Raw genomic sequence first — 25342 nt, 5'->3', positions numbered from 1 at the left:
TGCTTCTTAAGCAGTCTTAAATTGAGAAATTTTTTGATAAATGCTAAGTGATTTGTCTCTTTTTCTTCCTCTTCTTGCTTCTCCCCTAGATATACTGAGGACTTTGACATTCTTCATGGTGATCTTCAAGGGCTTTCTGATACGATGACTTTCTTGAAGAGCTTGGTCGAACTTGATGCCTTCTATGATTCTGGAAAGAGTACAGAGAAGCATCGAATGCGGGAACGTATGGCTGCTGCTGGCATCTTCAATTGGGAGGTCTTTTTCGTTGAGCTAAAACTTAACTGCATTTTCTTATGCATTTGATTCTGTGGCTCTGGTGGCACATTATGAGCTGAAAGTAAATTCTTTTGTCAGTCCATATCCTCCTTGAAGCAATATAGAAGAATCGCATCTCACTATTGTGTCCTTTTTTACACCAAGTAGATGTTTATTTATTGCATGTGAGGGCAATGAGTGTCAAGTGTTCATTTCTGCTACAAATATACTGGAACAAAGGTGTTCATTCTTCTTCTCATTCGTTCTCCTCTTTTTTGGTCCCCTTCCTCCACCCCTCTGTTTGATTCTCATTTTGTTTCAGTGGTTCCTTTTTCCTTTTAACTTATATTTTCAGTTTTGGGGTTTTAACAGTGACTCAGGTTCTACTTTATCAGTCATGAATTATTAGCAATAAATAGCATAAAATATCAACATGACAACAAAAATGTGCTTTTAATTTACAATGCACACAGTGGCTGTTATTTTATGAAATGAATGGGAATTTTTTTTCATTTACTACTTGATATGTTTAGCCATTTCAATGGTTTAACTGATGAGAAATTACTAATACAGGAAGAGATTTTTGTGGCACGGGCACCAGGAAGATTAGATGTAGTTGGAGGGATTGCAGATTATTCTGGAAGCCTTGTCTTACAGGTGAAACTCTTGTATTTACTGGGGTCTATTTTTTCGTGTTGGATTAGTTGTGCTCATTTCTGCAATTTGTTTATTGTCTATACTTGGTCCTAGATATCTCCTTCTATTCATCTTTTGACTTGACCCAAATCTGCTAAGCCTGCCCTGGAAATAATTTCAAGTTGTAGAACTAGCAGTGAGTCCAGTATATTGTTTCATTTTGGTGTGGATACTCTATGCATGCAATGTGCTTGAGCCACAATAGTTGATCTTATTGAAGGTATAGACCAAGGGTTAGTAGTGTAGCAAAAAATTTGGAAAGAAAAGGGTTGCAAACCACATACAAATTTACTTGGTTTTGACAGCACCAACATAATCCTACTATTCTAATTTTGAAAAATAAAATTTTTATTGAGGAGCTATTTTATGTTGTGTTTCCATGTTGCATAGGTTGGTTTCACAATATCAGCTACGTGATGAAACACAACCACATCAATTATCTTCATTCACTTACATCTCATCAAACTTTTCCATTTGAAGATGGTGTTGGAACTTTATCTCATTATTCCTTGCTAGATGGTTATGTTAGGAAAGGCATCTGGTGTAAAATTTTACCACTTCGTTCTTTTGCTTGGATTTGTATTGTCAATTTGACTTTTAGAAGTCAATTGACATTACAAATGGTGTGCGGCTGACTATAACTTGGTTAGGATAAGGTGCAATTAATGATGATGATTATTGAGGAGTTATTTTGACAGATTGTACCCAAAAAGTTGGTGCAGCATTGAAGATCTTTTGATGTAATGCAGCTGTAAGTTAAACAGTTATGAATTAGGAAGCACTGACGCTTTATTATCTGTTTTGCATCCATGTCAGCTTAATTTGGACAGAGACAGTCATAGGCTATGCAGGGACACGTTAGGACACATGAAGGGCAGGTTTGTTCATGGATTAGACACACCATGAACACCCATGTACATGAATGGAACATATTTGGGGACTGGACATGGTTTCTATAGTGTTTTTAAAAGTTTATTTGTGGTAAAATATTTTGTAAGGACTAAGGAATAAAAAATACAAAATTGAGTTTAATTAGAATTTTTGACAGAAGTAGCTGACTGTTTTTTGTATCTTTAGTGACACTAATATCATGATTATTATATTCGTAATGCTATATTTATATTGAGCTACTGATTTATTTAATTTTTTTTGCTAGTTAAGTACTGATTTATTTTTTGCTAGTTTAGTGCTTTGTTGTTATTATGTGCATAATTTTTACTAATATAAATTAAAGAAAGAGATTATAATTTTTAGGTATTCTTTTTTGTTGTATCTCTTCTGTGTCTGGATTATTTTTTTTCCAAATCACTGTATTCATGTCTATATTTGTATTCATTTCCATACCTTGTGTTTGTATCCGCACACATATTGGTTCTTCTTAGGTTGTAAACTTGGCAAATTTGGGGAACCTTGTGAAAATATTTGCCGAATGCCCTAAATTTAAGCCCAGGCATACCGCCAAAAAAAAAAAAACCTAATAAGTAAAATAGCATGCAGTCAAGGATTAGCAATGATGGGCGTAAATCAAAATCACTTATTAAAATTCATTTTAACCACCAAAGTTGATGAAGTATAGTTGATGTACAAAGAAAATCACACATTGTTGATTGCCAAGGAAGGGGGAAAATTGTAGCAAGAGAGCATAGCAACAAAGGTGGAGAAAATGGCAGTGTTAGAAGTTGCAGCGAAAATGCAGGAGAAGCAGAGGAAAACATTGCAACTGGGGAGGCACAAAGTGACAGAATTGAGATAGATCAGGCGGGCTGCAGCAGAAGCTAAGGAGACAAAGTTGTGACAGAAAACAGAGGGAGAAACAGCAGGAACGGATGAGAAGGAGAAGATTCTGATAGAAAATGGAGGATTGCCATCTTTGAAGATGTTGAAAAACATGCAGAGAGAGAAGGCAAGCCTACAAAGGTCTAATGAACTAAGGGCACGGCCAGGCAGAGAGAAGCTGTGCCAGAAAGGCGGGCAGAGTTGTGGCAGCAGGGAGAGGGGGAAAACTTCCAGCCATCTTGAATTCTTTGCAAAACACTTTAATCCCCCACATCATAAGCTGAAATTAAACAATCTAATTAATCTGTTTCAATAAATAACTTAAAAAAAGCTATTAAATTAAAGAAACGAAAATCATGAACTTAACATGTTGGATAGTCGGGCCAAGAATCTGACTATCCAAAAAGTTGTGCTAGTGGGCTATGTTGCCATCATTGCCGCATCACTGCCAGCTGCATTGGAGTCTGGACAAACTCAAAATGGTTTCTTTGTTTTTTCTTTTTTTCATTTTTTTTTATTTTTTACTTTCTGCCCCTCTAGCCTCCTCTGTAATTTTGGATGATACTTGTTTTTCTGCAACTTGCTGCTTCAGCGTCCTTATCAGCTGGAAGTTCATGTGCCCTTCGATTCATTAAATTTTCATTGATGGGATTCATACAGAACTGTTGTTTACCTTTGTATTTGTTTATGTTACTATTTCTATCATTATATTTTGTTGAATATCTTGCAGATGCCTATTAGAGAAGCTTGCCATGTAGCTGTGCAACGAAATAATCCAAGTAAACAGAGGCTTTGGAAACATGCCCAGGCTCGGGAAAATGCTAAGCGACAAGGGCCGACACCTGTCCTGCAAATTGTATGTAGTGGCCATTAAGTGCAAGTTATTTCTTCATTTAAAACTCCAGATTATTCTTAGCCAAAAAAAAAAGAAAGAAAGAAAACTAATGATTGTTCTCCATGTTTGGTTGACTCTTATGTTAGCCCCGAGGTACCTGTGTCAGCATGACATGATGGGTGCGGGGTATGTGTCCAACCCTCATAGGGGGGCATGCGTCAAGAATGTTTTTCTTGCTTCTCATACTGAGAGTGAGATAGATGGCCCTGTGATTGTGCCCTGAGATTTGGGTTTAGGGAGTTCTGATGTAGAAACGCATCTGCATCGTTACATGTCACAAGTCCATATAACATAGCATTCACATCTTCTTTGACGTTCTACATCTATATTTACTTGGAAGTGATATACACCTGCTCACATATTAAAAGAAGTGTAAATAATTTTTAAGTACATATAATTGTAGAATATCTCATTTCAATGAGTGGTTTAAATTATTTGAGCCAAAAAAAGCTGCTGAAATGAAAAGGAATAAATGTTTGTTAACAGCTTTTCTAGTTGATCTTTTTGTTCATCAATCTGTGGTCATTTCAGGTGTCATATGGTTCAGAGTTAAGCAACCGTGCTCCAACATTTGACATGGATTTATCTGATTTTATGGATGGAGGGCAGCCGATATCATATCAAAAGGCAAAAGAATATTTTGCCCGTGATCCATCTCAGAGGTGGTTTACTTTTATTCATATCTTAGATACTATCCAATTCCATATTCCTTACTTATACAATTTCAACTTTAGATGGGCAGCATATGTTGCAGGGGTAATTCTGGTTTTGATGAGAGAACTAGGCGTGCGCTTTGCAGACAGTATTAGCATGCTGGTAGAAGTCTTCCCTTTTTTTTAAAGAATATTTTTTTACTTGGTACATGTAATGCTAGAAAATTCTCTGTTCCTAAGAAATTTCAGATGTTGATCTGAATATTTTTCTCTCTGTTTCTGTTCTGCACTTCGTATTTGTTTTTTTCCAAGAAAGTTGTTTCCTGTTTGAGCCTTTTGTTTGTTGTGATATGCTTGATGTTTGCCAACTGCTCTTGCGGGACTCTCTGATATTGCTAATATTCTAAGCCTTAAACTTCAATGCATTGTATAATCTCCTATGTCTGCAAGTGGTAGGGATGGCCCAACCTGGATCAACAAACCCTTCCGTATGATTGTTAATGACTTGCATATGCCTATTTTGGAAAATAATAACCTTGCATCTTCGCAGTACCCTACACTAGACACACTCTCTCTCTCTCTCTCTCTCTCTCAGACCAGGGAAGTTTTTGTTTTGGGATAATATTTCAGGAACACCAACATGAGCTTAATATGGCTAGTTATTTGGTTTTTCTAAAGATGTAAATATTTGCTTTGTTGTTAGCATGCATAGGCTATTGGTAACATTAACTTAAGTGTTCCTTTTTATGAATGTTCAGGTTTCTTCTGCTGTCCCTGAAGGCAAAGGTGTATCTTCTTCTGCTTCTGTGGAGGTTGCTAGCATGTCTGCTATTGCTGCTGCTCATGGTGATTATAATAATCCCAACCACTTAACGCTTTTGAAACTTTCATATTCAATTGAGTTATGTTTGGTTAGCTTTTACAAGTTTGACTATTTTAGTCTGCTTCAATTTTCTTTTTTTTTTTTTTTTTGTTTTGGAATACAACTGTGGGTTTGGCAGGTAGGAGTCTTGAAATTGGGTGGCACCTCTGAAATACAGATCTAGCCAAATATTTCTTCAAAATTTTCTTAATTAGATGAGTAAAGTTGTGTCAACATCTATAAAGATAAAGATACCACAAATACCTGTCCATATAACATCAACAACAAATAATCCCAGTAGGTGGAGTTTGCTATATAAATTCTAGTTTGCCGACCATCTCTTTTTGTGGCCATATCTTCTTCCTGCTTGTCTGTACAAAACATGAAAAATGCTTTTTTCTTGCTTATTACTTGATTGGAGCCATAAATTGTTTAAAAAACATGAAAGATACCTAGGACACAGATAGAGGCCTTCTACAAAAAATTTAGTTGAAGATGAAGAATAGCATGACTCATGCTTTGCACCTCAAATTATGGAAAATGACCTACGCCTTACAATTTAGCAAGCAAATCTCCAAGTCAGTTTGTAGAAGGGACATGTGTGAGGGACCATCTTGAAATCATTGTGACAGGTTTGGATTAGTGAAAAAAAATGTGTATTACCTAATGAAATATTTGACCATTAGTCGGTCCATTTTGTCCTTTCTCAACAAGCAAATTAAGAGTTAATAATCTGATACTTGTTATTACAAGTTCTTTGAAAGAACATAAAAACTATTGCTTATCCTCTAGAGGCAAGGCTAGGAATGCCATGGTTGTTTGGCATGTATTAGGTGAATACTAGGGTGTTGGATGTTTGTCAAGTCAAATGAAGACCTTCCTGTGAGTTTTTCCAAACTAGTGTAGCAGCTCCATACTAGTTTGCTTTGTAGTAAAAAGACTACATTATTGTTGGAAAATATTCCTTTTCCTATCAAGAACGTTGTCTAAGGAATAAGACTTACATTTGAATAGTTCAATCCTAATTGAGTTCTATGTTATTCTGGATATGACCTAGATCTGCTTGGGCTTATTTTATCCTTGACATAGTCAATCCTTGATAGACTTGCTATTATCCTCCATGAATGGAGAGCTTGGCTTCACATTGTATCATTTATCTCATCGTATTATGCTAATCATATTCTTTGCCTTTCAATTCCACCATCTCTTTCTAGCCTTGATGTCTTTGTTCTGCATCCAATCCACCATAGGTTCTCCAGTTTAATGCACCTTTGATCCATTTCTCAATGGTTAGTGTAGTCAAAAGTGAGCGTGTAACGCCCCGTTTTCCCACAACGTGCATTACCTCGAGATTTCGGGAATATTTTTTTTTATCACATCACAACACAAGCCTCTCGACATACATACCTTCATCATAGTCATTTCCCGACAATCCCGATCGTACCTTCTTAGCATATCAAAATTTAAGAATTAATAGACTAAGACAGGTAATATCAATCACATCAGCGGAAGCAAGATCAAAACCTCAAATATATATAACCGACAATTCCTTTACAATATCCAAATCGATGTTTCACATGAAAACATCAAAATATTACATAACCTCTGAACATCGTAATCTACGAAAATTAAACATAGCAGCTACATCTCGATGACATTCTTTCCCTTGGTGCCACTGCTTTCACCTGGAACGTTTGAATATTCCAGGACATAGTCCAAATTAGATGCTGAATCATCTAAGTGAGAGTTCAAAAATGTTTTCATGCAGATATGAAAAAATCATATACAAAATCGATAAATCCCGACATGCACCAGCCTAAGAGAATCCCACATAGCACTTAACCCTAACCGGGGAAAATGCAATCTCTCTAAAGGCGACACGACCACTTCAGCCCATTGGCAAAACAATCCTGCTTAAGAGGGACAACCTCGACATATGAACCCGGGAATCACCCCATTGTCATTGTTAGGCTTTACGCTCAACTCAAAAGCATTCCAAAACCCATCGCAACCTTAGCCCCAAGAGTGTCACATCAGCACTATCCTCGGAATCGACGTCACCACGGCATTAATGCTATTGCTCAAAGGATCCTGGAGTGGTGTCCACTCGCAGCCCCGCCACTTGAGCCAACAACCGGGGTGGTGTCCACTCTCAGCCCCGCCACTTGGGTCCCGTAGGGTGAAGTCCGTCTCAGTCCCGTCCCAAGTGGGTCACCTAGCATTAATCCTAGGTACGCATCCTGAGTGCTGTCACTCTGGGCTACGTCACAGGTTACCAACCCACGCCCCACATGGACGACACAAAACAAGCCAATGCCGAAAAATCATAACATGCATAAAAATCAACATCTCAATGTATGCAATTTACTGTACGAAATTCAATGCATGTGTAAATAACTGTTTGGACAACCATAATACACCAAGCCATAGGGATGAGCATTCACAGTAGAGCATTCACAGTAAACCATTCACATGTCACTCAAGGTTCTTTCGGGTAGAACCACTCATAAGTCAAACAAAGTTGGGGGCGAACACTCACCTTGTAACTCAACTTTCTTGAAGAGCGCGAGTCGCCTCGATTTGCGTGCCTGACCTCGATTCTTGTGCTCGACGCTCTTATACTTCAACCTCGAGCTTCAACGATACCCTAGTCACCACGTTTATTCAAAATCATATCAATATCTATTTTTCCAATTTTTCCATAATTTCTTCCTATTTTCTTTATATTTCTCCTCAAAAATTCTAATAAATACCTACTTAAGATTTTTCCTCGATTTCTCTTCATAACAATTCATAAATAAATAATTCCTAACTCCCAAAATTTTCTAAGGATTTTCCAATACCTCTTCCTATTTTTCATAAGCCTTATTTACTTTGAAAATTACAAAATGACCATTTTCTCCAACATTTTTCCAAATTTTCTTCCACCATAATTCATAATTTATTTTTTTCTTAAAATTCAAAATTACCTGAGGTCTCACGCGCCCTCACGCGCGGGCGCGTGGCTGACTGGTTTGGGCTGGCGCGTGGCAGTCACGCGCCACCTTCTTCAACCTTGAGCCGGCCGCCGGTGGTTGCTCTGATCACCGCGAAACGGGTACCGCTGAAAGCCCATGAAGAGTCTATCCTAGCCCCACCGGTTTCAAGCCGAAAGGACGCCAGAAAGTGCTTTAAAACTCGAGTTGCAGGTCTCGGTGGCAGGTCTGCCTAGGGCTTTTTCGGCCACCTTCGAAACACCCTCAAATGCTCATCAAAATGCTTCAAAATACTCCCAAAATGATCCTTGACTCCTAGAGACCAAAAGCCCTCTATCAAAGCTCCAAAAATCGTTCAAGAACTAGCTCGATTTGGTGCTTCTTTCTCGGCCGAATACCTTCGGTATTTATAGGTAAAAACAACCCCCACGTGGCCGATTTCGGCCATTTCTTCCCCTTCACGCCACCAGGACTGTCCTCGGCCATCCCTTGACAAGATTTGGCTGCCAAATGGCCGGATTTTTCGGCCAAAACTCGCGGCCAGACTGCCATCTCTGAGCAATTTTCTGAAAATTGCAGTTTGGCCCCCTGAAATTTTTCCTTTGCATTTTGGCCCCTAACCTCAAGCCCCTGATCTTTCTAACACCCTCACTAAGGCCCTCAAGATTAGCACTTCTCATTTCTCCCTCGAAACTTTTGAAAAATTGCCGTTTAGACCTCCCTCGGGCAATTCTTGGAAATTACACTTAGGCCCGATTGATTTATTTGACCTCAAATCCACTCGATTCAACCTGGAACCACTTAAGGGTTGTTCTATACATCGAATACTAGTCCTTGGCACTCTCCGTTGACTTTTTGGCCGTCGTTTACAACAATTCGGTAATACGACCTAATTGGCAGCTGTATTTTTGCTGTACCGAAAACTGTTCTCGATCTCATTTCTTTTATCACTAAAAATCATAATTTTAATTGCTCGTCGATACTATACCATTTTCCTTGGCTATCTAGGGTCCGAGGTACTCCCTCTGATTAATTCGGTCGTCCAAAGCTGTGTTAGTGTGCCCTATAGTCTTATTTTTTCCAAAATTTCAGTTATGCCCTTTATCAAATATCATTTTTATCTCAAAATTATTCTCGGGTGTTACAGAGCGCCTAGCTTGTCTAGGTGCTGAGACGATTGCAAGGCACGAGGAAAATGCCTCACCTATTGCTAAGCAAGGCTCCCTCACTAAGGTGCCACCTAGGCGAGTGCCTCTGCTAAGGCATCAAGCGCTACAAGTGCTTGCCTAGACTGTAATGAATCGAAATCAAAGGAAAGATTGAAGGAAAGTGAAGGGTCATCTGAAGAAGGAATGTGAAAGGTCTCTCAATGTAAAAGGAAGAGTAAAATGAAGAGGAAAATGGAAAAACAAAGAAAAGCATACACACCTGGTTCTTCCTTGTGTTGTATGCTATTGATGTTGCTTTTTAGTCACTGTTGCATTGTTTCTCAGTTAGTGTTTTAGCTTTTCAGAGTTTGCTAATTGTTGCTCAGCAGTCACTGTTTTGTTCTATGATATGTATATTTTTTTAGACTTGTAGTAAATACTTAGTTAATATTTGCAACAAAAGAGTTAGAGGATTGCCATGGCCCGTATAATTTCCACCTTGACCTCCAATAGGTCTCAGGTCTAAATTCTCGCCATATCTATGTCATGGGAGAAAAGAGAGGGGAATCCACTCAAAAGCCACAGTTGGATGCTTTCCACACTGTCATCCCCTTTCCATATCAAGAAGATGAGATCATAAGGGGAAGGTGCCAGACGTGCTCTTTCTTTTGTAGGTTGATGGACGACGATGTGCTTGTACTTTCATTCACATCAATTTCAGTAGGTAGGAAGGGCGCGGAAGCTACCGTTTTATAGAATACAAGCAAGGTAGCTTCCTTACTCTCCTAGTAGCGTACGTGGCAGCAAGGAAGGAGATAATGGATAGACATACTAAAGTAAAAAGGCATTTGGGAAGGGACTGGTTGCTTTTGGCGAAGCTTCTAGAAGCCTGACCTTTACATAGAGAGATGCATATACCAGTTATGGGGCAATAGTGAAGCCTAGAGAGGCGGAAGCAGTAGCTTCTAGGACGAAGCCGAGAGCCATCCTCAGTCTTCTTCGTTTTTGATGGAAAACTGTAAAAATAGCAGCAACTAGGCTTTGAAGGTGTAGGCAAAAAAGACTACTTGCCTCTTCAGATTATCTTCTATTTATAATTTTAGAATTTACAGTTTAGGAATCTAAAAGAGAAAAGAATACATAAGGAAAGTATATACAAGAAATATCCTAATTATAGCATATATACATTCACAATTATTTTAGATTGATTGCTTGTTGTCTTCCTTGATTACTGCTATAGAATCAACCATTTACAGGCTTGTACCACTATGGTCAACATTTTCGTAATAACCATATAATTACAGTTGTAACAGTTGTCTTGCTTACTATCTTTACCCAAGATTCTAACACTCCCCCTCAAAATGATGCATGAATATCGTCCATACCCATCTTGGATATCATAGTCATGAAGTTCTTGCTGTGTAAAGCCTTAGTGAAGGTATGTACTAGTTGATGCCTTGACTGAACAAATGGAATGCACAGTTGTCCATTGTCTAGTTTCTCCTTTATAAAGTGCCTATCAATCTTAATGTGTTTAGTCATGTCGTGTTGAACAAGATTATTAACCATGTTGATTCTAGCTTTGCTATCACTATATAGTAAGAGTGGATCCTTTTTAGGCAATCATAGCTCTATCATAACCTTATTCACCCATAATAGTTCACATACACCTAGGGCCATTCCCTATACTTAGCTTCAGCACTAGACTTAGCCACAACTGATTATTTCTTACTCCTCCAAGTAACTAGGTTATCTCCAGTAAAGGTGCAGTATCATGATGTTGATCTTCTATCATCTAGGGATCCAGCCCCAGCTGCATTTGTGTATCCCTCTACATTCAAATGGTTATGGTTAGAAAACAGTAAACCTTTCCCAAGAGTTGTTTTTAGATACCTTAAAGTTTTGTTGACAACCTTCATATGAATTGACTTAGGATTCTGCATGAATTGCCTTACAACCCCCGCTACATAGGCAATATCCAGTCTTCTATGGGACAATTATATTAGCTTCCTGACTAGCCTTTGATACTTGCCTTTATCGGCCTTTTCTCCTTCATCAGCTCCAAGTCTGTGATTTACTTCAATGGGTGAATTTGCAGGCTTATATCCCAGCATACTTGTAAGGTCAATAAATCTAGAACATATTTTCTTTGGGAAATAAAAATGCTCTTGTTTGATCTGGCTAATTCAATTCCCAAAAAGTACCTTAGTTGTCCAAGATCCTTGTCAATGACCCATTTACATTGATGCTCCATCTAAAACCACATGGCAAGACTTTTATTTTGTTGAAATATGGCATGATAAATATGTCTTTATACTTTTTTTACTTACAGTATGTTGAGAGTATAAATTACTTCTCTCTCTTACATGCACACATATCATACACGAACATCTTAAGTTTGTAGATTAGGTGACAGTCAATTATTTAATATGATATAAGAGCAGGAAAAGGTTTGTGTTCTGACATCAACTCTGACCTCGCATTTAAAAAAACTGCCCATGTTTGGCTTGTTACATGGATTGAAGTTTGCCCACAGATGAGGGTTGTGTTGGGACTCCTAACCCCATAGTTAAATAGTTGCCTAAGGGCATGCCCAGTGGTTCAGAGTATAAATGATAACATAAAAGATAAAAATTACTGCTCTTTCTAACAGTTTAAGTTTTTAAATGAGATTATGATTAATAATTATAGAGAACATGAACATAAGTTGTGTTTTTTAAGTTGATTGGAAGAGGAAAATTTTCTTTAATAATGTGATATGAAGAGGGATTAAAAACATCGATAAGGAATAAACTAGGGAAGAGAACTCTTCCCTCTGACACCAAATTCAAAGGATACAAAAGAAAGAATGCAATCAAGGAGTACAAATATGTGAAATTTGATTTGTCATTACCTGGCCTCTAAATTCAGTAGAAAACAAAAATCTAAGGCAGATGATGTGTGCCTAAATTGTCTGTTCAGCTTGTGTGTTATCCTTGTACTGGGACCTGCCAATCTTCTCTATATCATACTTTCATTGACTGCCTGTTGAAAGACTATCCTAATTTTCCTGTTGAATGATCATAGTGCTTAACAATCTTTCTTTACCCACCAATTATAATGGACAAATGTCGTTGAACAATGGTTTACAGCCATACATACAACATGGAGAATGTATTTATGTTGGTGGCATCCAAGCTTTGCACAATGAAAGCCTGGTAATGGAAGAAAAGTTACCTAGGTTGGCCGCATTAGCATGTTATGTGAGCATGACCAACCTGAAAAAGACAGACTCCTCCTAGAAGGATTAAGAATTGTAATTATTTTTGTATTTTTTGTGATCGACCTGAAAGAAGGTAACCTTTTTATCTGGTTGAAATCTTTTATTGTTAATTGTTCACCTTAAAATTAAACTAGTTATTACGTATTTGAAGGAATTGTGGCTGTTCTGGTCACCTTCAATTTAGCCTTCTCATGCTTCTATACTAGTGTGCTTTAATCTCTGACCATTCCAGTACATTATTCTATTAACTTTTTTTACTCAGTAAATAATTGAGGTCCTTGAATGTATTTTATAGTTTTTAGCAGGGTCATTCATTATCTAAAGAAGGGAGAAGTCTTAACTAGCAGTTATGTTGAGGAAATACCAGAATTTATTTAGTTTACTCTCAAGAATCAACACTTATCAAGAAGGGGGAAATGAAGAGGAAATTGTTGAATTGATTGCTTTTAGATATTAAACTAAGGGATGGTTTTAGGCTTCCTGTATGAATAAAAACCCAAGCACCATTGATTTATGAGTTTCTCAAATTGCTAAAATCAAGTTTTTGCTGCCATCCACAAATTTTCATTTCTTAAGAACTCTTCTCTTATTTGAGACATTGAAGGAGGTTAAACTTGGTTAGCAATGATAAGGTTGCTCTTTTGTGGCTGGAAGGTCGTGGGTTCCAGTTGTGAAAATAGCTTTTTGCCAAAAAAAAAAAAGGAAAAAAAGCAAAGAAAAAATCAAGGGTAAAGTTGCATATAAAAACCACCCCTCCTTTGACCTTTGCAAAATTGAGAACCTCATGTAGTGGCGATGCCCTTTCATTGACATGAAATGATCTCACTCAATAGGGAGAACTTTCTTTTAGCTAGATTATATTTGGCACTGTTTCCAAGCTATTACACACTTTCACTTGTTTTGCATAAATAATCATCTCATCAACACTATGCAGGACTGGACATCAGCCCCAGGGACATTGCTTTGCTCTGCCAAAAGGTTTGACCTTTAGCATGCCCGTTAGATTATTTTGTTCACTCATTTTGTTTAGGATGTACAATTTATAGCATCCAATGTGCAAAGTTTTGTTCTTAGCTTACTGGAAAAAAATATATATATATATATATAGGTAGAGAATCACATAGTTGGAGCTCCTTGTGGTGTAATGGACCAGATGACTTCAGCTTGTGGTGAAGCCAACAGACTTCTAGCTATGATCTGTCAGGTATGAGTCATTTCTAGTCTAGAAATCAATTGTGGTTAATGTTTATATTGATTGAAGGAGTCCGACACAAGCTGTTTTGTAATTTATGCAGCCTGCTGAAGTAATAGGGCTTGTAGATATTCCTAGCCACTTACGATTTTGGGGAATTGATTCAGGAATAAGACACAGGTATATGCCCTTCCGTATTTTGTTTCATTGTTTTTCCTTGTCACTTCTTGATTAGTCATGTTTTCAATGATACTTATTTTTTGTGTCATTATTCAAGCTTTGGGCTTGCCTTAACTTTCTATCCAAAGATTGATGGAAAAGGATGGTTATTATACTGATATGTTCCAATATGTTGCATTATTAATTGTCTTTCTGTATCTAATATTATAAATCTCTCAACTATCCTATGCAAATCCTAGTTATCTTTTGTGCAACTTCAGTTCTGTGTGGATCCTATTATGTATTACAGAAATGCTAATACCTTTGTCATTTGAATTTGAGAGTGCACATTTTTCTCAATGTGATATAATTCCATCTGGGATCACTGAGCACAAACTTATTTTCCTGTTTATTTGTTTAACAAAAGTTTAACAATTTTGTTAAACAAATAGGTTCTAAATGTAGCCAATAAAATTTACAGATAAGGGAATTTTGTCAAGCCAAAATGTAATATGAAATGGGTCAATGTTTCTAACCTAGGAAGCAAGAACACTACACAAAAGGTGATATATACATGCCAGACAATCTTGAGACAAGAACACTAACATGACTTGTTAGGGACAAGTGCTGGACAAGCCATTACTTTTTGGAATTTTTGTCTTAAGCATGTTGGATATGTGATCTATATTATGCTCATATTCTGGTGTCAAATTTAATGTTTGAAACTTCTCAGGGGGTGATCTATTTGTAAAATATAATAATCCTATCTGAAAGTAAGATAAATAGGCAGGAGCAATTATGCAATTCTGAAGTAACTAAAATATCTGGTAAGTTCTTTCATTTGTTAAAAGCAGTACTCCTACCACAAATCTAAATATCTTCAGTAACTGAATACCTTTTTTCTGATAAATCAAGGAAATTGGGAAGTGTTGTGAATAAAAATAATGATATAAAAGAGAAGGTCAGTCCTCTATCTAATAGCTTAATTTATATATCAAATGGTGGTTAACAATTTAACGAGGTATCATAGTAGAGAAAGGTCTTGAGTATCATAGTAGAGACAGGTCTTGAGTTTAAACCTCATTGGTAACTCAATATTTGATTTGTTGCACACTTATGGACTAGTTACGTAGTCAATCCTAGTCACACGTGAGGGGGCATGCTGAGAGTAAAAATAATGATCTAAAAAAAAAAGTTAACTCTCTATTTCTAACAGCTTAAGCATTTAGATTAGATGGTGGTTAACATTTAACAGGAAGAAAGTGAGTTTGTATCAAAACCTGTCTATGTATGCAATAACAATTCTAAACTATGTCTTGATGCATGGCTGTCTGCTATATGCATTCTCATGATCTTTCAGTTTCTGAATGATGAGACAAATAATTTATTTATTGTTATGATGGTATATAATGCTTTGTGATTAATACATTCACTAAAGTCGTGGAAGACTTTTTTTTAATTAATTTTGATTCATGTTATGTTTCAAGTTTTGTTATTTTTCACATACATATTAGTATAACACAAAAGAAGTATAATGATAAATGTATTTTTACTGTCTCTGATAGTGTCTTTTCCTGCATCACTGTGTTTTTTTCCAAATTGTATTGTTAGCGTGATACTGTCCTCCTGCCATTATACCTGTGCTTTTGAGCTTCTACCAATAAGATCTTACCTGATTGATTTAAGATTAATGGACTCTGTTTAATTGGTTCTTTATTGTTTGAAAACAAAAAATAAAAAATAAGTTGCTCTTACATTTAGGACTAGCTTGATAAACTCTCATACTATGACCCATAAAAGCCTACTATTGTATTGCATTCTAGATCATATGCATGCTCTGTTATCATTTGTCAGGACCCGAGGATTGGGCCTGACTCGGTTGGTAATTGACAACAAAGAGAGAGAAAGAGAGAGAACAAAAGGGAGAAATACTGAATATTTCTTCATTCGATGCCTTCTTCTTTACATGGACAGTAGTTATACAATCAATCCTAACAGAATAACCATAGTTGGTTATGGATAGCTTCCCGCCTTATAGCTCCTAACTAACATACAATGTAGGTTTTATTCCTTAACTGCCCTTAGGGTCGTGACAATTGCCCTCCCCTTCAACCAATTCTTGTCCTCAAGAATTATAAGAGTCTGGCAGCCCTGGGATACTGCTACAACAATTCTAGTAAATTTTCCCAAGTAGTATGCTCCGGTGGCCGATTAGTCCACTGAACCAGTACTCGTGTAATAGGTAAACTGCCCTTGTATATGATCCTTCTCTCAACAATGGCACGAGGCTCTACCTCCTCTTCCAGCTGCTCGGCTATGGGAGGTAATTCTGTGCTGACATTCGCTAGGGGCCCTTTAACTGGCTTAAGTAATGAAACATGAAAAACAGGGTGAACTTGCACTCTTTTTGGCAGCTGCAACCGGTAAGCCACTGCTCCCACTTTGGCCACAATAGGAAATGGTCCAAAATACTTAGGACTCAGTTTGGAAACTGGAATTGTGGTGTAAGGCTGTTGGAGGAAATGCCTGACCTTCAAATAGACCTGCTCCCCCCACTTCAAATGATCTTTCAGTCCTCCTTTTATCTGCCATTTGCTTCATACGGTTCTGGGCAGTGGCTAACTCCTTCCTTAAGATAGTTATCAGCGACTACCTTTGTGAAAAATACTCGCCCACTGCTGCCATAGTAGGATTAGGGCCTGAAATTGCAGGTAGGAGGGTTGGTTTATACCCAAACATGGCCTCAAAAGGACTCCTCTTAATGTTACTATGGTAATTAGAATTGTACCATCATTGAGCTAGGCCTAACCACTTATTCCAGCTCCTGGGTTTTGTGAAACACATGCAGCGCAAATAGGCTTCAACACACTGATTTACCCGCTTCGTTTGGGGATGGTATGCAGTTGACATATGCAACCCGACACCAAATTTTTTGAATAATTCCTGCCAAAAACGACTAGTAAAAATGGTATCCCTGTCAGATATTATGGATTTGGGCACCCCATGGATCTTGACCACCGAATCTAAGAAAACTCGTGACACCTCTGTTGCTGTAAATGGGTGAGTTAAGCTGATAAAATGGCTGAATTTGGTCAACCGGTCTACTATCACTAATATCACATCCTTCCCCTCTGATCTAGGTAGGCCTTCCACGAAATCCATTGATATCTCCTCCCAAGCTTGCTCCGTAATTGCTAAGGGCTGCAACGACCCAGGGGAAGGGACTTGTTTATGTTTACACTGCTGATAGATCTCACATGACAACACTAATTGTACCACATCCCTTTTTAATCTTGGCCAAAAGAAGAGTTGCTTCACCTTTTGATAGGTGACCCTTACTCCAGAATGTCCCCCTATTGGTGAGCAGTGTAAGGCCTTTATAATCTACTCTTTAAGCGTTTGGTCTTCTCCAACTACCAATCTGCCTTTGTAACGAAGCACCCCTCGAGTTAAAGTATATCCCTTAGGATTTCCTTGCTGCTCTACTGGTTGCACTGCTAATTGGGCCACCCTCTCCTTAATCCAATCCGTGGTGTCATAACTCCGTACCAACTCCTGAATCCACATAGGCAGAACAGTAGATATTGCATGACAAGTGCCTTTCTCATCCCTCCTTGACAATGCATCCGCTACCAAGTTTTCTCTACCCTTCCGATATTGAATTGTAAAATCTTACCCCATCAGTTTGGAGATGCCTTTCCGCTGTAATTGTGTGTGCAATCTTTGCTGTGACAAAAATTTAAGGCTTTGGTGGTCTGTTTTTATCACAAACGGAATCCCTTCCAAGTAATGTTGCCATCTTTCTATTGCTGCCAATACTGCTAGTAGTTATTTGTCATAGACACTCAATCGTAGGTGTTTTGAAGCTAAAGCCTGGCTAATGAATGCCACTGGTTGCTCTCCTTACATCAACACCGCTCATATTCCTTTGTCACAAGCATCCGTCTCCACTACAAAACCCTTTGTAAAATCCTGTAATGCCAACACCGGGGCCTCAGTCATAGCCTTTTTAAGCTGAACAAAAACAGTTTCAGCTTTTGGATTCCATTGGAAAGCATCTTTCTTAAGTAATTCAGTTAGGGGTTTGCTTATTGTCCCATAATTCCGAATAAACTTTCTATAATACCCTGTCAATCCCAGGAATCCCCTCAATTCTTTTACAGCCATTGGTCTTGGCCACTCTACCATGGCAGCCACTTTAGCCGGATCTGTCCGCACTCCTTCTCCCGACACAATATGTCCCAAGTATTCCACTTTAGTTTCAGCAAAGGCACGTTTAGATAACTTGACATATAATTGATGAATCCTAAGGACTTCAAAAGTAAGGCGTAGGTGAGCAACATGTTGTGTTAAATCAGGGCTATAGATGAGGATGTCATAAAAAAAAACAAGGATGAACTTTCTCAAGTAGGGCTGGAAGATTTGGTTCATTAAGGCTTGAAAAGTCGTGGGCGCATTGGTTAACCCAAAAGGCATGATAGTAAATTCGTACAGCCCTTGCTGTGTCCTAAAAGCGGTTTTGTGGATGTCATTAGGTGCCATTCAAATTTGGTGGTAACCAGATTTGAGATCCAGTTTGGAAAAAACCTTGGCCCCATGGAGTTCATCTAGTAAATCTTCAATTAAGGGTATAGGGAACTTATTTTTGACAGTGTGAAAGTTAAGCTGCCTATAATTAATACAAAATCTCCATGTACCATTTTTTTTTTTAAACAAGTACATGAGAGGCATATGGGCTTTGGTTGGGACGAATTATAGAGGTTTTTAACATAGAATTGACTTGTTTTTCTATTTCAGATTTTTGGATGGGAGAGTATCTATAAGGCCTAATGTTAATAAGGTCTGAATGAGGTTTCAAAGGAATGGAATGGTCCAAAGAACGTTGGGATGGTAAGGAATGGGGCTCATTTAATAAGTCCTTAAAATCCATCAAAAGTAGGCGCAAGGTATCCGAATTATGTACCTTCTTAGAGATTTGAGCTTCAATGGTCTGATCCGCTGGCTGTTGGCTATTGTGGAGCTTGCCGTCCTCTTGCACTGCCACAGCTTGTATAGAATACAGCTGTGCTATCTGTCCTCCTTTAGTGAGCATCATCTTGTGCAGCTTGCTGCCCTTAATCATTCTGCATTCACCTTGCTCCAGGCTGCCCAACAAAGTAAGCCTCCTTCCTTCCACTTCCACAGTCACCTCCAACTTATTGAAATCAAAAGTTAAGGGACTAACCGTCTTCATCTAGTCAACCCCGAGGACTATATCGCATCCTCCCAGCTCCAAAACTCTGAGGTCAGCCACAAATTCTTGATCCTGCATCACCCATTTGAACCCTTTGCATTTGTAATGACTGAACATCCTACTACCATTAGCCACTGTTACAGATAAAGGAGTAGTTGTTGTCAAGGCCCATTACAAGCTTTTGGCTATAGTTTCACTGATAAAACTGTGGGTGCTCCCACTGTCAATCTACACCATTAGTCTTGTTTTCCCCACATGGCCTTTTACCTTAATAATTTGTCCCATGGGACTGCCTTTTAAGGCATGAAACGAAATCTCGCCCCCTTCCTCCTCTTGTAATTCCTATGGATTCCCTTCTTCTTCCTCTATCACTGCTTCTTCTTCTTCTTGATCCCCTTCCATTTGCATTATTTGTTTCTTGCATTGGTGCCCCAAGTTATACTTGTCCTCGCACTTGAAGCAAAGCCCTAGCTGTCGCCTCTGTTCCATAACCGTATTCTTGGGCCCCTGAGGGTTGTAGGCCCCTTTAGGTGTTCCTTGAGTCACTAATAGAGTCGTGGTCTTGAAATTGCCCCCACCCGATTGTCCATTTCCCAATCCTACTCTCAAAGGTACCCTGTGTTTCTTGAAAATTGCTTCCAATGTCAACTCTTGGAGCCTCGCTTTTTTTGCCGCTTGACTTACAGTCGCTGGCATCATCATCTTCACCATTGACCGAAGCTCATCCCTCAATCCACTAATGAAGGTCGAGACTAGATATTGTTTCGTTAAACACGGTTGAGCAAGCACACAATGGCTCTCAATTCCTCAAACCTTGTTTAGTATTCCACCACTGACCCTTCTTGTTTTAGTTTACTGAACTCTTCGATTACATCCCTAATGCTTCTTTCCCCAAATCTTGCACATAGCTTTTCCGCAAAAACACCCCAATTCCTTTCCTGGTCTTGATCTTAGGCTCACCCTTGGTACCAACAGTTAGTCGTATCGTTTAGATAAGCTGCGGCCATCGTAACCTTCTGCTCCTCTGGTACCTTATATAACTTGAAGAATCTCTCACAACGCCTCACCTACCACCTCGGCTTAGTTCCTTCAAACATAGGGATTTCTAATCGTGGTATGGTTATGAGAATTATATAGAGGGTTTCGCACCTGAGTTTCTTGATTTGACCTCGATTCTTCTGCCCTTAGCTGGTCTCGATTGGGTACATGATCCTGGGTTGACAATAAGAGTTCCGAGTTTCCCCTAGGAGGAAACTCTGGTGACAATCGGAATTGCGGCAAGGACGATAAGATGCCCAAGACGCTATTCAGTCTTTGTCCGTATTGTTCTAAAGCCTCACGGGTTCTTTTCGCATCCCCTTTTATCTCGTCCTTCATTGCGACCAGTTCCTCTCGCGTCTGCGTCATCGCCTCTTGAGTCTGGTGCACCTCAAACTCCATCGCCTCCATCTGCGCTTCCATTTGCCGCGTCCATGTTCCTTCGGCCATTCTTTCCAATCCGTCCACCTTCATTCGTTGCAGGCCTCCGCTCACCCACAGTCGGTTCAACCAGCTCTGATACCACTATGTTAGGACCCGAGGATTGGGCCTAACTCGATTGGTAATTGACAGCAAAGAGAGAGAACAAAAGGGAGAAATACTGAAAATACTTCTTCATTTGATGCCTTCTTCTTTACATAGATAGTAGTTATACAATCAATCCTAACAGAATAACCATAGTTGATTATGGCCAGCTTCCTGCCTTATAGCTCCTAACTAACATACAATGTAGGTTTTATTCCCTAACTGCCCTTAGGGTCGTGACATCATTCCTTACCAGGATGATTTGTATTGCAGTTAAATTTGACTACGTCGATCCCTTTGTATGGTTTATATTACAAACTCTATAATGTATTGTTTTTGTTCTCATACTGAACCTGTTTTTACAAACAGCTTATTGACATAGCTTAACCTTGTTCCTAAGAAACACAGACACGTACACAAGGACACGACATTTTTCAAAAAATTAAGACATGACATGGTGGGGATACGTTAGTTAATAAACTAAATTTTTATATTTCTAGTGACATAATAAAATTCCAAAACTATTTTCTAAACTCATAAATATCGAATCAGTGCGATAGGCACAACACAAGCAGCAATTGCCAGATGCACCCAGTCCAGCAGTCCCCACTTGTTGTTGCCGATGTTGCCATAGTCTGCAGGAGATCACAGCTTCACAGTTTAGACCACACTAGTTAGCGAGTGACTTGATGGAAATGAAGCATGGGCTTGCCTTTCTTGTTCACATTCCGGACTTCTAGTTCCAACGAGTGATGAATGGTGTTAAATACAGCTTAAAGGAAGCTTCAATAAGGAGATCGAATAATCAGATGAAGAAATCAGAGTCAAAATCCATTCGAATAGCTGAGTAACCATTCATCTTCACTGTGTTTGTAAGGGGACAGGTGTGCCTCCCTTCCCCTACATGTCCCTTTGAGAATGACGAAAGAAGTGTCGAACATGCCACTTGTGCGTATTTGACACGTACGCTACGACACGCTGGTGACGCCGGCACGACGACCTCTTCATCGTGTCCGTGCTTTGTAGCCTTGTGCACCTAGCACAATCTAGGGGCATATTGTTACCACTCTTGTTCCTCATATTTGTTCTTATCTTCAGATTTTGTATGATCTTGAAGTGAACTAGCTTCATTATAACAGTAACATAGGATTCGTTTAGAATGTAAAAGTTGTTAGATCCCAGATATTACGGATAATTCTCTGCTATTTGAGAGAGAGTTAGGCGGGAATTTGAGAGGGAAGGGTGAGAATTAGAGGAATGAGGGGGAAAATCAAGAGAAGAGAGAGAGAGAGAGAATTTGAGGGGGGAATTGACTTGATCTCTATTATTTTCGTGAATTCAAATGGCTCGGTCAATTCTTTTTATATTGCCTCAGCTTGGGATTAGCGCCAAAAACGGTTGCCAATCTTCTAGAATTGGTACAACTTGCATTATTGGAACATTCCTCTAGTATGCTAATTCCCTTTACCGAAATAAAGGCATAGCCGCCTAAGTACGTGATAACTTCCCCCTCCTTCAGCAATTTCTTGTCCTCAAGAAATGTGTAATAGGTTGGCCAAGTTGGGAAATTGCCTTAGGAGATCTGGTAGGTGCTCCCAAGTGTTGTTGTCTGAGTGAAGTGAGGACCATTTGACTAACACCTAGGTGATGGGGGCTCCTTGCTTGTAGATGATCCGTTTATCCAGAATATCAGTAGGTGTTACCAAGTCTACTTCCTCCCCAAGGCTAGGAGGAAGGGATGGGCTGGCCACTTGTGTTCGAACTCCTTTCTTGAGTAGGAAGACATGGAATACTAGGTGTATTTGAAATCCCTCTCGTAATTGCAAATGGTAGGCCACTTGTCCTACCCTTGCAAGCACTAGAAAGGGCCCATAAATTTCAAGTATTCTTCCTCTTCTTCTGCAAATTCCCTTTCACTACGCCTCCTATTTTCCATTTTTTTCATTTTGTTTTGTGTCTTAGCCAATTCCATTTTCAACAATGTTAGGATGTCCTGTCTCTGTTACATGTATGGCCCAACAGCTATCACTGTAGTCTGATCCCCAATAGCTAGTAGAAGGGCTAGTTTGTATCTGTATAGGGCTTCAAAGGGAGTCATCTTAATTGAATTATGGTGGCTGAAATTATACCACCACTTGGCTACGGATAACCACTTGTGCCACCCTTTTGGTTGTAGGAAACAAAGGCATCTAAGGTATGATTCTAGGCACTAATTGACCCTTTTTGACCCGTCCGTCTTTGGATGGCAGGCAGTGTACATGTGTAACTTAGTGCCCATAGATCGTAGTAATTCCCTCCAAAACAAACTGGTAAATACCTTATCTTTGTTGGATACGATAGACTGTAGAACTCTGTATAACTTCACCACATTATCCAAGAAAACTCTAGCAACATCCTGAGCTGTAAAGGGGTGAGATAAACCAAGGAAGTCATTGAATTTTGCAAACCGATCGACCACCACCAAAATGCAGTCTCTACCCTCAATGAAATCCATGGTCACATTAGTCCAAGCTTTCTCTGGAATGGCTAAGGGTTGTAGTAGGCTAGGTTGAGCCACTATCTCGTGTTTACATCTCTTACAAACATCACAATTCAGTATTTGATATTGACTAGTTCAATATTTAGTCAAAGAGGTATGGAGTGGTCCATGGGTCTCTCGGGTGGACGAGACTTAGGCTCTATTAAAATGTCCTGATAGTCAACCAGTAACAGATCAAGTAGGGTCCTGATAGTCAACCAGTAATAGATCAAGTAGGGTCGGTTCATAAACCTGCCAATAGGGCTTGAGGCTGTCCATGGCTAGACATTGAGCTCCTCCCCTCCGATTCTCCATAGTTTTCTAGTTCCTCCCTTGTTTCAATTGAGAAAAGTTGTGCCACTTGGGACATCTTCTTCCTGAATAGCTGTTATGACCTTTTTCCTTTTATCATTTTGCAAGTCCCCATCTCCATATTTCCTTGGAGAATCACCCTCTTTCCCTCATTTTCAAGGGACACTTCCATCTTATTGAAATCAAAACTAATTGGATTCACTCCCTTCATCTAATCTACCTCTAGCACTATGTGGCATCCCTCGAGTTTCATAAGCCTCAAATTGGCTTCAAAGAGTTCTCCCTACATTTCCCAATAGAATCCCAAACAAGCAGACTTACTTATCACCTTGTTTCCATTGGCCACGGTTATTGACAGTGGCTGTGTATTTGACAATTGGCACTTCATCTCCTTAGCAGTGCCCTCATCAATGTACTCCCACTGTCAATCAAAAACATTAGTGTGCTTTCTTGCACCCTGCCTTCCACCTTAATTATCTTGCTACTAGCCATTCGCTTGATGGCATGTAATGATATTACCCCATTGTCTTCTTCCCCAATTCTTCCATTATTGCTAGGCCTTCTTCTTCATCCTCTTCTTCTCCTTCTAACAACAGTAATTGCTTCTTACACTGATGCCCTAGTGAATATTTATCACCACATTTAAAACACAACCCCACTTGTCTCCTCTACTCTATGAGTTTGTCCCTTGGTTGTAAAATTTGGGTGGATGATGGGGCTACTTGGTATGTAACCCCTGCTCCGTCCTTCAGGGTTTCCCTCCCATGTATCCTTCCATCATACTGTATTAACCCCCGATTCCCTCCTTTATTCTTCCTCTCCATTTCCTCATTAGTGCCTCAATCATTAGTTCCTGCAAAGAGGCCCCCTCTATCGCCTCCTACATGGTTTTTGGTTTCAACATCTTCACTACTGATCCTAGCTCATCACTCAATCCCCCACAAAGCTAGATACGAAATACTCCTCTGTCATGTAAGGGTTCTGGCTCAACATTAGAGACTTCAAATCTTCAAATTTCATTTGGTATTCTAGCACTGTTGCCTCCTGTCTTAATCGGTTAAATTCCTCTACTATGTCTATCATGTCTCTTTCACCAAACCTCTCGCACAACCCCTTAATAAAATCATCCCAATTATACATATCTCTCACCTTAGACCACCCTTGGAACCACATGTCACCAACATCATAGAGATAGGCCAACGTCAGGGCCACTCTCTGATTCTCAGCCACTTGGTGGATACCAAACAACTTTTCACATCGCCTTATCCACCATTGAGATTTCTATACCTCAAATACAGGTAATTCAAGTTTCGGTACTGGAAAACCGAATTGGTGTGGAAGAGTTTGAATCTTCTGCCTCATTTCCACCACATTCTCACCCACCGTAGCCAGATCCACCTCAAAGTCTGATGATCCGACATTTCAATTATTGGTTCCAATTCCCGGTAGAATTGGTTCCAATATATCCTTAGGAGGGAAATCAGGTGAGATTCTTACCTGATTTTTACTAAAAAAACATGCAATTGATCGCACAACAAATTGCCTTGCTCCCGCATCTCCTCCCGTACATGATCACACATATCCCCACTTAGTCTCTTCGCAACCACCTCCAACTTTTGATCTACCATCGATTCAATCTTCTCCTCCATCGATCCCACGCGGTTTTGAATTTCCGCCACCAATGCTGTCACTTGCTGTAACTATGTCTCCATCTGCCTCACTCAAGTACCGTTTGCCATGGGTCTAATCACTCCAAGATTGCAGGCCAGGAACTTGCTCTGATACCAAAAATGTCAGATCCCAGATCTGATAGGGATAATTCTCTGCTATTTGAGGGAGA

The 25342-nt window shown here is 39.2% G+C and overlaps 1 protein-coding gene across 3 annotated transcripts in view; it reads left to right on the top strand.

Annotated features, from left to right (window-relative positions):
- Positions 1 to 25342, top strand: part of LOC127812949 (L-arabinokinase-like) — a 69644-nt gene that overhangs the window by 26784 nt on the left and 17518 nt on the right. For all 3 annotated transcript variants that reach the window (XM_052353565.1, XM_052353564.1, XM_052353566.1), the window contains 9 exons: positions 90 to 258; positions 832 to 915; positions 3461 to 3586; positions 4157 to 4287; positions 4360 to 4441; positions 5037 to 5124; positions 13460 to 13503; positions 13634 to 13729; positions 13821 to 13897. In XM_052353565.1, coding sequence (XP_052209525.1) covers positions 90 to 258; positions 832 to 915; positions 3461 to 3586; positions 4157 to 4287; positions 4360 to 4441; positions 5037 to 5124; positions 13460 to 13503; positions 13634 to 13729; positions 13821 to 13897 — 897 coding nt within the window. The remainder of the gene's footprint in view (positions 1 to 89; positions 259 to 831; positions 916 to 3460; positions 3587 to 4156; positions 4288 to 4359; positions 4442 to 5036; positions 5125 to 13459; positions 13504 to 13633; positions 13730 to 13820; positions 13898 to 25342) is intronic.

This window comes from Diospyros lotus, chromosome 11 (assembly GCF_014633365.1).
Source record: "Diospyros lotus cultivar Yz01 chromosome 11, ASM1463336v1, whole genome shotgun sequence".
Taxonomy (NCBI): Eukaryota; Viridiplantae; Streptophyta; class Magnoliopsida; order Ericales; family Ebenaceae; genus Diospyros; species Diospyros lotus.
Note: the sequence above shows the minus strand (reverse complement) of the source record. Positions and strands in the feature narration are given on the sequence as shown.